The following is a 12,334-nucleotide window of genomic DNA, read 5'->3' as shown; positions in this document are numbered from 1 at the left end:
CCTCCTCAGCCAGGGTATCAAATTTGTAGAATTTAGCAAACGTGTTTGCCCCTGACCAAGTAGCTGCTCGGCAAAGTTGTAAAGCCGAGACCCCTCGGGCAGCCGCCCAAGATGAGCCCCTTTCCGTGTGGAATGGGCTTTTACAGATTTTGGCTGTGGCAGGCCTGCCACAGAATGTGCAAGCTGAATTGTGCTACAAATCCAAGGAGCAATAGTCTGCTTAGAAGCAGGAGCACCCAGCTTGTTGGGTGCATACAGGATAAACAGCGAGTCAGATTTTCTGACTCCAGCCGTCCTGGAAACATATATTTTCAGGGCCCTGACTACGTCCAGCAACTTGGAGTCCTCCAAGTCCCTAGTAGCCGCAGGTACCACAATAGGCTGGTTCACGTGAAACGCTGAAAACACCTTAGGGAGAAATTGAGGATGAGTCCTCAATTCCGCCCTGTCTGGAAGATCAGATAAGGGCCTTTACAGGATAAAGCCCCCAATTCTGACACGCGCCTGGCCGAGGCCAGGGCCAACAACATGACCACTTTCCATGTGAGATATTTTAACTCCACAGACTCAAGTGGTTCAAACCAATGTGACTTTAGGAACCCCAAAACTACATTGAGATCCCAAAGTGCCACTGGAGGCACAAAAGGAGGCTGTATATGCAGTACCCCTTTTACAAAACGTCTGAACTTCAGGAACTGAAGTTAGTTCTTTCTGGAAGAAAATTGACAGGGCCGAAATTTGAACCTTAATGGACCCCAATTTTAGGCACATAGACACTCCTGTTTACAGGAAATGCAGGAATCGACCTAGTTGAAAATTTCTCCATCGGGGCCTTACTGGCCTCGCACCCCGCAACATATTTTCGCCAAATGCGGTGATAATGCTTTGCGGTTACATCCTTCCTGGCTTGATCAGGGTAGGGATGACTTCATCCGGAATGCCTTTTTCCTTCAGGATCCGGCGTTCAAACGCCCTGCCGTTAAACGCAGCCTCGGTAAGTCTCGGAATAGACAGGGTCCTTGCTGGAGCAGGTCCCTTCTTAGAGGTAGAGGCCACGGGTCCTCCGTGAGCATCTCTTGAAGTTCCGGGTACCAAGTCCTTCTTGGCCAATCCGGAGCCACGAGTATAGTTCTTACTCCCCTCCGTCTTATAATTCTCAGTACTTTTGGTATGAGAGGAAGAGGAGGGAACACATACACTGACTGGTACACCCACGGTGTTACCAGAGCGTCCACAGCTATTGCCTGAGGGTCCCTTGACCTGGCGCAATACCTGTCCAATTTTTTGTTTAGGCGGGACGCCATCATGTCCACCTTTGGTTTTTCCCAATGGTTTACAATCATGTGGAAGACTTCTGGGTGAAGTCCCCACTCTCCCGGGTGGAGGCCGTGCCTGCTGAGGAAGTTTGCTTCCCAGTTGTCCACTCCCGGAATGAATACTGCTGACAGTGCTATCCCATGATTTTCCGCCCAGCGAAGAATCCTTGCAGCTTCTGCCATTGACTGCTTCTTGTGCCACCCTGTCTGTTTACATGGGTGACTGCCGTGATGTTGTCCGACTGGATCAACACCGGCTGACCTTGAAGCAGAGGTCTTGCTAAGCTGAGAGCATTGTAAATGGCCCTTAGCTCCAGGATATTTATGTGAAATGATGTCTCCAGGCTTGACCATAAGCCCTGGAAATTTTTTCCCTGTGTGACTGCTCCCCAGCCTCGCAGGCTGGCATCCGTGGTCACCAGGACCCAGTCCTGAATGCCGAATCTGCGGCCCTATAGAAGATGAGCACTCTGCAACCACCACAGGAGGGACACCCTTGTCCTTGGTGACCGGGTTATCCGCTGATGCATCTTAAGATGCGACCCGGACCATTTGTCCAGCAGGTCCCACTGGAAAGTTCTTGCGTGGAATCTGCCGAATGGCTTTGCTTCGTAGGAAGCTACCATTTTTCCCAGAACCCTTGTGCATTGATGCACTGAGACTTGGCTCGGTTTTAGGAGGTTCCTGACTAGCTCGGATAACTCCCTGGCTCTCTCCTCCGGGAGAAACACCTTTTTCTGAACTGTGTCCAGAATCATCCCTAGGAACAGAAGACGAGTCGTCGGAACCAGCTGCGATTTTGGAATATTGAGAATCCAATCGTGCTGTCGCAACACTACCTGAGATAGTGCTACACCGACCTCCAACTGTTCCCAGGATCTTACCCTTATCAGGAGATCGTCCAAGTAAGGGATAACTAAAACTCCCTTCCTTCGAAGGAGTATCATCATTTCGGCCATTACCTTGGTAAAGACCCGGGGTGCCGTGGACCATCCAAACGGCAGCGTCTGAAACTGATAGTGACAGTTCTGTACCACAAACCTGAGGTACCCTTGGTGAGAAGGGTAAATTTGGACATGAAGGTAAGCATCCTTGATGTCCAGAGACACCATGTAGTCCCCTTCTCTTGAATTTGAACCTCTGTATGTAAGTGTTCAAAGATTTTAGATTTAAAATCGGTCTCACCGAGCCGTCCGGCTTCGGTACCACAACAGTGTGGAGTAATACCCCTTTCCCTGTTGCAGGAGGGGTACCTTAATTATCACCTGCTGGGAATACAGCTTGTGAATGGCTTCCAACACTGCCTCCCTGTCTGCTTGTAAAGCCCCAGCGTCATGTTGAGGGCTTGGCAGAGGCGGGAGAGGGCTTCTGTTCCTGGGAACTGGCTGATTTCTGCAGCCGTTTCCCTCTCCCTCTGTCACGGGGCAGAAAAGAGGAACCTTTTGCCCACGTGCCCTTATGGGAACGAAAGGACTGCGCCTGATAATACGGCGTCTTCTTATGTTGAGAGGCGACCTGGGGTAAAAACGTGGATTTCCCAGCTGTTGCCGTGGCCACCAGGTCTGAAAGACCGACCCCAAATAACTCCTCCCCTTTATAAGGCAATACTTCCATATGCCATTTGGAATCCACATCACCTGACCACTGTCAAGTCCATAACCCTCTTCTGGCAGAAATGGACAGCGCACTTACTCTTGATGCCAGTCGGCAAATATCCCGCTGTGCATCACCCATATATAGAAATGCATCTTTTAAATGCTCTACAGGCAATAATATACTGTCCCTATCTAGGGTATCAATATTTTCAGTCAGGGAATCCGACCACGCCAACCCAGCACTGCACATCCAGGCTGAGGCGATTGCTGGTCGCAGTATAACACCAGTATGTGTGTAAATACATTTTAGGATACCCTCCTGCTTTCTATCAGCAGGATCCTTAAGGGCGGCCATCTCAGGAGAGGGTAGAGCCCTTGTTTTGACAAGCGTGTGAGCGCTTTATCCCCCCTAGGGGGTGTTTCCCAACGCACCCTAACCTCTGGCGGGAAAGGATATATGCCAATAACTTTTTAGAAATTATCAGTTTTTTTATCGGGGGAAACCCACGCTTCATCACACACCTCATTTAATTTCTCAGATTCAGGAAAACTACAGGTAGTTTTTCCTCACTGAACATAATACCCCTATTGGTGGTACTCGTATTATCAGAAATGTGTAAAACATTTTCCATTGCCTCAATCATGTAACGTGTGGCCCTATTGGAAGTCATATTTGTCTCTTCACCGTCGACACTGGAGTCAGTATCCGTGTCGGCGTCTGTATTTGCCATCTGAGGTAACGGGCGCTTTAGAGCCCCTGACGGCCTATGAGACGTCTGGACAGGCACAAGCTGAGTAGCCGGCTGTCTCATGTCAATCACTGTCTTTTGTAAAGAGCTGACACTGTCATGTAATTCCTTCCAGCAGTTCATCCACTCAGGTGTCGACCCCCTAGGGGGTGACATCCCTATTACAGGCAATTTGCTCCGCCTCCACATCATTTTCCTCCTCATACATGTCGACACAAACGTACCGACACACAGCACACACACAGGGAATGCTCTGATAGAGGACAGGACCCCACTAGCCCTTTGGGGAGACAGAGGGAGAGTTTGCCAGCACACACCAGAGCGCTATATATATACAGGGATAACCTTATATAAGTGTTTTTCCCCTTATAGCTGCTGTATTGTTTATACTGCGCCTAATTAGTGCCCCCCTCTCTTTTTTAACCCTTTCTGTAGTGTAGTGACTGCAGGGGAGAGCCAGGGAGCTTCCCTCCAACGGAGCTGTGAGGGAAAATGGCGCCAGCGTGCTGAGGAGATAGGCTCCGCCCCTTTCTCGGCGGCCTTTTCTCCCGTTTTTCAGTGTAATCTGGCAGGGGTTAAAATTCATCCATATAGCCCTGGGGGCTATATGTGATGTATTTTCGCCAGCCAAGGTGTTTTTATTGCTGCTCAGGGCGCCCCCCCCTAGCGCCCTGCACCCTCAGTGACCGAAGTGTGAAGTGTGCTGAGGAGCAATGGCGCACAGCTGCAGTGCTGTGCGCTACCTTGGTGAAGACAGGATGTCTTCTGCTGCCGATTTTCCGGACCTCTTCTTGCTTCTGGCTCTGTAAGGGGGCCGGCGGCGCGGCTCTGGGACCGGACTCCATGGCTGGGCCTGTGTTCGATCCCTCTGGAGCTAATGGTGTCCAGTAGCTAAGAAGCCCAATCCACTCTGCACGCAGGTGAGTTCGCTTCTTCTCCCCTTAGTCCCTCGATGCAGTGAGCCTGTTGCCAGCAGGTCTCACTGAAAATAAAAAACCTAAAACTAAACTTTTCACTAAGCAGCTCAGGAGAGCCCCTAGTGTGCACCCTTCTCGTTCGGGCACAAAAATCTAACTGAGGCTTGGGGGAGGGTCATAGGGGGAGGAGCCAGTGCACACCAGGTAGTCCTAAAGCTTTACTTTTGTGCCCAGTCTCCTGCGGAGCCGCTATTCCCCATGGTCCTTACAGAGTTCCCAGCATCCACTAGGACGTCAGAGAAAACTGGGGGATGATGGGGAGGAGCCTGTTTCACTTCTTACATTATTTAAAGTGCCAGCTCCCTGTAAGCCACCATCATAGCCCGACAGTCTTGAAATTGTGCCAGTGTCCCCTAGTGGCTGACAGAAAAATATATATATTTTTTTTCAATTTGTGATTTTATGCAACTGGCAAAATCAAATATTGAAACAGCAGAATATGTAACCGGATAATCATTAGTAAATAGCTATACACTTTCTGAAGAAGCAGACATACTCACGTATCGCTTGCACACACTCTGAAGCAGCTCATTAATAGCTCAGCAGCTTTTTCTAACATATCTCCAATTTTTCCTTTTCCTTTTTTAACCAGCTGTAGATCTGCCTAAATAAATGATACTTTATGTAAGAGATTTAAAACAATTCCATTCCACCTTTTCATCAGCAGATTTACAACAGTATAGTTATGTTGTCATGAGTCTAACTGTGCATAAACTCTGTTGACTTTTCTGATTCTCTGTACTTTTCTTATTCTATCTAAAGCTTCTATGGGGGGAATTCAATTGGCCCTGATGATTTTTCGGACAGTAAAAACAAGACTTTACTGCAATTTTTTTTCCAGGCAATCCAATTAGAGCCTGTTTTTACTGCCCGAAAATTACCTGTTTCCGGGAAAGAACACGTAGAGCTCATGTACCTATGTGTTTGTGCCTCCGCAATTGCGAAAACAGGGCACTTATCGGGATTTTTTTTGTAGGGACTTCAGTAGTTCCGAAAAAATCCACAATAAGTGTCAGGCTGCATTCGGGCCTAACTGAACAACCCTAGAAGATCAATTAATCCACTGTAATTCAATTGAATTTACCCATAAGTGTCTCTTTTCAGTTATAGATCAAAATAAACTACATCATGATATTGAGCATAGCAGTAGTATTGTAACATTTACAACAAAGCTATATATATATATACACACACACACACACACATTTCTGTAACACATAATTGGGCCCTAGCCCTAAGCGGTGGTGAATAATATTTCTGTCTGTACAGCTCTTGTGTGGAAAACATGGCTGTTCTATTTGCCAGGAACATTACATGATCCCAACGTAGTAAAACTAATATGTTACACCCATTAAACTAAAAACAATATCCTGCGGGCTTCTTTATTGGCAGATTGATCCAATATGGTTTTCAGAAACGAGCTGAACAGACAGGAATGACAGAATAAGCCTCAAGGTCATATCCAAGTGTGTAAATGTCTGAACAAATGCGCTACTAGATGTACACCCTATGTATTTCTTATTTAAAAATGAAAACTATTTTACATCATTACTAATAATAATGTGTCAGAACTCTTTTTTTTTGTTATGTTAGTGTTACTGCACTTGGAGGATACTGTGGGGAATTCCCTGTGATGTAACATTAGATTGCTAGTGAAGTATCTTGAGAAAAATAAGATTTTACACTTACCGGTAAATCTATTTCTCATAGTCCGTAGAGGATGCTGGGGACTCCGTAAGGACCATGGGGAATAGACGGGCTCCACAGGAGACATGGGCACTTTAAGAAAGACTTTGGATTCTGGGTGTGCACTGGCTCCTCCCTCTATGCCCCTCCTCCAGACCTCAGTTAGGGAAACTGTGCCCAGAGGAGATGGACAGTACGAGGAAAGGATTTTGTTAATCCAAGGGCAAGATTCATACCAGCCACACCAATCATACTGTATAACTTGTGATAAACTACCCAGTTAACAGTATGAACAACAACATAGCCTCGGTTCAACTGATTAACCAACACATAACCCTTATGTCAGCAATAACTATATACAAGTCTTGCAGAAGTAGTCCGCACTTGGGACGGGCGCCCAGCATCCTCTACGGACTACGAGAAATAGATTTACCGGTAAGTGTAAAATCTTATTTTCTCTAACGTCCTAGAGGATGCTGGGGACTCCGTAAGGACCATGGGGATTTTACCAAAGCTCCCAAACGGGCGGGAGAGTGCGGATGACTCTGCAGCACCGATTAAGCAAACAGGAGGTCCTCCTCAGCCAGGGTATCAAACTTATAGAACTTTGCAAAGGTGTTTGACCCCGAGCAAGTAGCTGCTCGGCACAACTGTAATGCCGAGACCCCTCGGGCAGCCGCCCAAGAAGAGCCCACCTTCCTAGTGGAATGGGCCTTAACCGATTTAGGCAATGTCAATCCTGCTGTAGAATGTGCCTGCTGAATCGTGTTACAGATCCAGCGAGCAATAGTCTGCTTTGAAGCAGGAGCGCAACCTTGTTGGCTGCATACAGGACAAATAGTGCTTCTGTTTTTCTGACTCCAGCCGTTCTGGCCACGTAAATTTTCAAAGCCCTGACCACATCCAGGGACTCGGAATCCTCCAAGTCACGCGTAGCCACAGGCACAATAGGTTGATTCATATGAAAGGATGAAACCACTTTAGGTAGGAATTGAGGACGCGTCCGCAATTCCGCCCTATCCACATGAAAAATCAGATAGGGGCTTTTATGTGATAAAGCCGACAATTCCAACTCTCCTACCCGAAGCCAAGGCTAGCAACATGACCACCTTCCAAATGAGATATTTTAACTCATCCGTTTTGAGTGGTTCAAACCAATGTGACTTAAGGAAACTTAATAACACGTTAAGATCCCAAGGCGCCACCGGAGGTACAAAAGGAGGCTGAATATGCAGCACTCCCTTCACAAATGTCTGTACTTCAGGAAGAGAAGCCAATTCTTTTTGAAAGAAAATGGATAAGGCCGAAATTTGAACCTTTATGTACCCTAATTTTAGGACCAAATTCACTCCTGTTAGAAGTGAAGGAAACACCCAAATTAAACTCCTCCATAGGAGCAGTCCTGGCCTCACACCAAGAAACATATTTTCGCCATATACGGTGATAATGTTTCGATGTCACGTCCTTCCTAGCCTTGATCAGGGTAGGAATGACTTCCTACGGAATACCTTTTTCTGCTAGGATCCGGCGTTCAATCGCCATGCCGTCAAACGCAGCCGCGGTAAGTCTTGGAACAGACAGGGCCCCTGCTGCAGCAGATCCTGCCTTAGAGGAAGAGGCCACGGATCTTCTGTGAGCAACTCTTCTTTGTCTTATTATTCTCAACACCTTGGGTATGAGAGGCAGAGGAGGGAACACATAGACCGATCTGAACACCCATGGTGTCACCAAAGCGTCTACCGCTACCGCCTGAGGGTCTTTTGACCTGGCGCAATACCTCTTTAGCATCTTGTTGAGCCGTGACGCCATCATGTCTATCTGAGGCAGTCCCCACCGACCCGCGATCTGTGCGTAGACTTCCTGATGAAGTCCCCACTCTCCCGGATGCAGGTCGTGTCTGCTGAGGAAGTCCGCTTCCCAGTTGTCCACCCCCGGGATGAACACTGCTGACAGTGCGCTTACATGACCTTCCGCACAGCGAAGAATCCTGGTGGCCTCTGTCATGGCCACTCTGCCGTGACATTGTCCGACTGAATCAGAACAGGTTTGTCCCGAAGTAATGCCTCCGCTTGACGTAGGGCGTTGTATATGGCCCTCAACTCCAGGACATTGATGCGGAGGCAAGTCTCTAGACTTGATCAGAGACCTTGAAAATTTCTTCCCAGAGTGACTGCACCCCAACCTCGGAGGCTTGCGTCCGTGGTCACCAGGATCCAGTCCTGAATGCCGAACCTGCGACCCTCTAAGAGGTAAGCACTGTGTAGCCACCACAGGAGAGACACCCTAGCTCTGGGAGACAAGGTGATCTTTTGATACATCTGTAGATGAGACCCGGACCACTTGTCCAGTAGGTCCCATTGAAAAGTACTCGCATGGAACCTGCCGAAGGGAATGGCCTCGTAAAATGCCACCATCTTCCCCAGGACTCGAGTACAGTGATGCACTGAAACCTTTTTTGGCTTCAACAGGTCCTTGACCAGAGTCATGAGCTCCTGAGCCTTTTCCATCGGAAGAAAAACCTTTTTCTGTTCTGTGTCCACAATCAGGCCCAAAAAGATCAGACGCGTTGTAGGAACCAGCTGGGACTTCGGAATATTGAGAATCCAGCCGTGCTGCTGCAACGTTCTCACAGACAGTGATACGCTGTTCAGTAACTTCTCTCGGGATCTCACCTTTATGAGGAGATCGTCCAAGTATGGGATAATTGTGACACCCTGCTTGCGCAGGAGCACCATCATTTCCGCCATTATCTTGGTGAAAATTCTCGGGGCCGTGGAAAGCCCAAACGGCAACGTCTGGAATTGGTAATTACAGTCCTGTACCGCAAATCTCAGGAACGCCTGGTGAGGAGGAAAAATCGGAACATGAATGTATGCATCCTTTATGTCCAGGGAAACCATCCAATCCCCCTCCTCCAGGCTGGCGATGACCGCTCTGAGCGATTCCATCTTGAACTTGAACTTTTTTAAGTACAGGTTCAGGGATTTTAGATTCAAAATGGGTCTGACCGAACCGTCCGGTTTCGGGACCACAAACAGGGTTGAGTAATACCCCTTTCCTTGCTGGAGAAGAGGAACCTTGACTATCATCACCTGCTGAAGATAAAATTTTTGAATTGCAGATAACACCAACTCCCTCTCTGACGGAGAAGCCGGCAGAGCCGATTTGAAAAACTGGCGAGGAGGAATCTCTTCGAATTCCAGCCTGTATCCCTGAGAAACCATCTCTATTTCCCAGGGATCCACCTGTGAGCGAACCCAGACGTGGCTGAAAATTCGAAGACGTGCCCCCACCTGAGCCGACTCCCCCAGTGGAGCCCCAGCGTCATGCGGTGGATTTTGCAGACGGAGGGGAGGACTTCTGGTCCTGGGAACTTACTGTGTGCAGCTTTTTTCCCTTGCCTTTACCTCTGGTAAGAAAGGACGATCCCCGTACCTTCTTGCTTTTATTTAAACGAAAGGACTGCATTTGATAATGAGGCGCCTTCTTAGTATGTGGCGGGGGAACATAAGGTAAAAAATTCGATTTACCAGCTGTAGCAGTAGAGACCAGGTCCGAGAGGCCTTCTCCAAACAACTCCTCCCCCTTGTACGGCAACGACTCCATATGCCGCTTTGAGTCGGCATCCCCCGTCCACTGTCGGGTCCACAAGAGTCGCCTAGCAGAAACAGACATAGCATTTATTCTGGAGCTCAGTAAACAAATGTCTCTTTGTGCATCCCTCATATATAATGCAGCATCCTTGATATGCGCTAGGGTCATTAGAATGGTATCCTTATCTAGGGCATCAATCTCATTAGATAAGGAATCAGTCCATGCTGCTACAGCACTACAAACCCAGGCCGATGCCATCGCCGGTCTAACAATAGTACCGGAATGTGTGTAAATGTACTTCATGGTAACTTCCTGCTTGCGATCAGCAGGATCATTGAGGGAAGCCGTATCCTGGGAAGGCAGTGCCACCTTCTTGGATAAGCGTGTCAACGCCTTGTCTACTTTAGGCGAAGATTTCCATCGTATCCTGTCCTTTTGTGGGAAGGGATACGCCATAAGAATCCTTTTGGGAACTTGTAGTCTCCTGTCTGGAGATTCCCAAGCCTTTTCGCACAATTCGCTAAGCTCAAATGAGGACGGAAAAGTGACCTCAGGTTATTTCTCTTTATACATGTGCACACTCGTGTCTGGGACAGGGGGTTCCTCAGTGATATGCAAAACCCCTTTAATCGCAACAATCATGCAACGAATACCTTTAGCCACTTTTTGCTGTAATTTTGCATCCTCATAGTCGACACTAGAATCTGAATCTGTGTCGGTAACTGTGTCAGTGATCTGGGATGATGTGCGTTTCTGAGACGTAGAAGGTCCCGGTGCCACTGGGATCTGACAACCTGACTGATCCCTAGCCTCAGTCTTGTCTAATCTCTTATGCAATAAATTACATTAGCATTCAAGACATTCCACATATCCACCCAGTCTGGTGTCGGCGGTGCCGACTGCGACCCGACATTCATGCACTCCCCCTCCTCCTTAGGCGAGCCTTCATCGTCAAACATGTCGACACGCGTGTACCGACACACTCCCACACACACAGGGAAGCTCTTTTCTGAAGACAGGATCCCCCTTGGGCCCTTTGGAGAGACAGAGAGAGAGAGAATGCCAGCGCACACCCCAGCGCTATATGACCCAGGAGAAAAACACAGAATGTTTACCCAGTAGCGCTGTAGTATATATATTTGCCAAATATGTGCCCCCCCTCTACTTTAAAACCCTTCTGTCACCGTGTGTAAGCAGGGGAGAGTCCGGGGAGCTTCCTCTAAGCGGTGCTGTGAAGAAAAAATGGCGCTGGTGAGTGCTGATGGAGAAGCCCCGCCCCCTCGGCGGCGGGCTTCTGTCCCGCTCAAAGTTTGTAAAATATGGTGGGGGCTCTTTTATATACATGTACAGTGCCCACCTGTACATGTATATAGGTTATTTTGCCATAGGAGAGGTTATTTATTGCTGCCCAGGGCGCCCCCCCTGCGCCCTGCACCCTTACAGTGACCGAAGTGTGTGAGGTGTAACGGAACAATGGCGCACAGCTGCCGTGCTGTGCGTTACCTCAGTGAAGCACCCGAAGGCTTCTGCCGCCTTAGACGTCTTCTTTCTTCGTTTCTTCCGGCTCTGTGAGGAGAATGGCGGCGCGGCTCTGGGATGAACGCCCAGGACGAACCTGTGTTCCACTCCCTCTGGAGCTAATGGTGTCCAGTAGCCGAGAAGCAGAGCCTATCATTTAAGTAGGTCTGCTCCTCTCTCCTCAGTCCCTCGATGCAGGGAGCCTGTTGCCAGCAGTGCTCCCTGATAATAAGAAAAAATCCTAAATGCTCAGGAGAGCTCCCTGCAGTGCACCCATCTTCCTCTGGGCACAGTCTAAAACTAAGGTCTGGAGGAGGGGCATAGAGGGAGGAGCCAGTGCACACCCAGAATCCAAAGTCTTTCTTAAAGTGCCCATGTCTCCAGCGGAGCCCGTCTATTTCCCATGGTCCTTACGGAGTCCCCAGCATCCTCTAGGACGTTAGAGAAATATCAAGTAACTTTGCTACAGGAAAATGATTTTCAGTACAGTGTCCTCATATGCGGTTAAATGGGATGCGGTTATGTGACCGGTGGTCAGGAGACCGCCGGTCACAATACCGGCGCCAGCATCCCGAACACTGACTAGCCCGCAGGTGCCGACCAACAGGGACTATTCCCACTCGTGTGTGTCCACGACACCCATACAGTGGGAATATAACCTGTGGCAAGCACAGCAAGCCAGCTGCGCGGCGAGCACCCAAGGGGCTTCGTTGCACTCACCCTCCCCCCCCCTCCCATCTGACAGATGGGATCCCGGTGTTGGTATGGTAATTGATACCAATCGTCATACACCTATCCCTTTTGCCCAATATGGCTTGAGAAACCTGGTGCTATTCCTCTGCTGTGACTTGCTAAACCACACTGCTGTGACTTGCTAACCTTGCTACACTATCTTTTTA

At 48.6% G+C, this 12,334-nt stretch overlaps 1 protein-coding gene across 3 annotated transcripts in view; it reads right to left on the bottom strand.

Annotated features, from left to right (window-relative positions):
• PCID2 (PCI domain containing 2) overlaps positions 1-12,334 on the bottom strand; it is a 152,878-nt gene that overhangs the window by 24,827 nt on the left and 115,717 nt on the right. For all 3 annotated transcript variants that reach the window (XM_063953121.1, XM_063953122.1, XM_063953123.1), the window contains one exon: positions 5,138-5,241. In XM_063953121.1, coding sequence (XP_063809191.1) covers positions 5,138-5,241 — 104 coding nt within the window. The remainder of the gene's footprint in view (positions 1-5,137; positions 5,242-12,334) is intronic.

This window comes from Pseudophryne corroboree, chromosome 2 (assembly GCF_028390025.1).
Source record: "Pseudophryne corroboree isolate aPseCor3 chromosome 2, aPseCor3.hap2, whole genome shotgun sequence".
Classification (NCBI taxonomy): Eukaryota; Metazoa; Chordata; class Amphibia; order Anura; family Myobatrachidae; genus Pseudophryne; species Pseudophryne corroboree.
The sequence above is the reverse complement of the archived record's forward strand: the minus strand, read 5'-3'. Positions and strand labels throughout refer to the sequence as shown.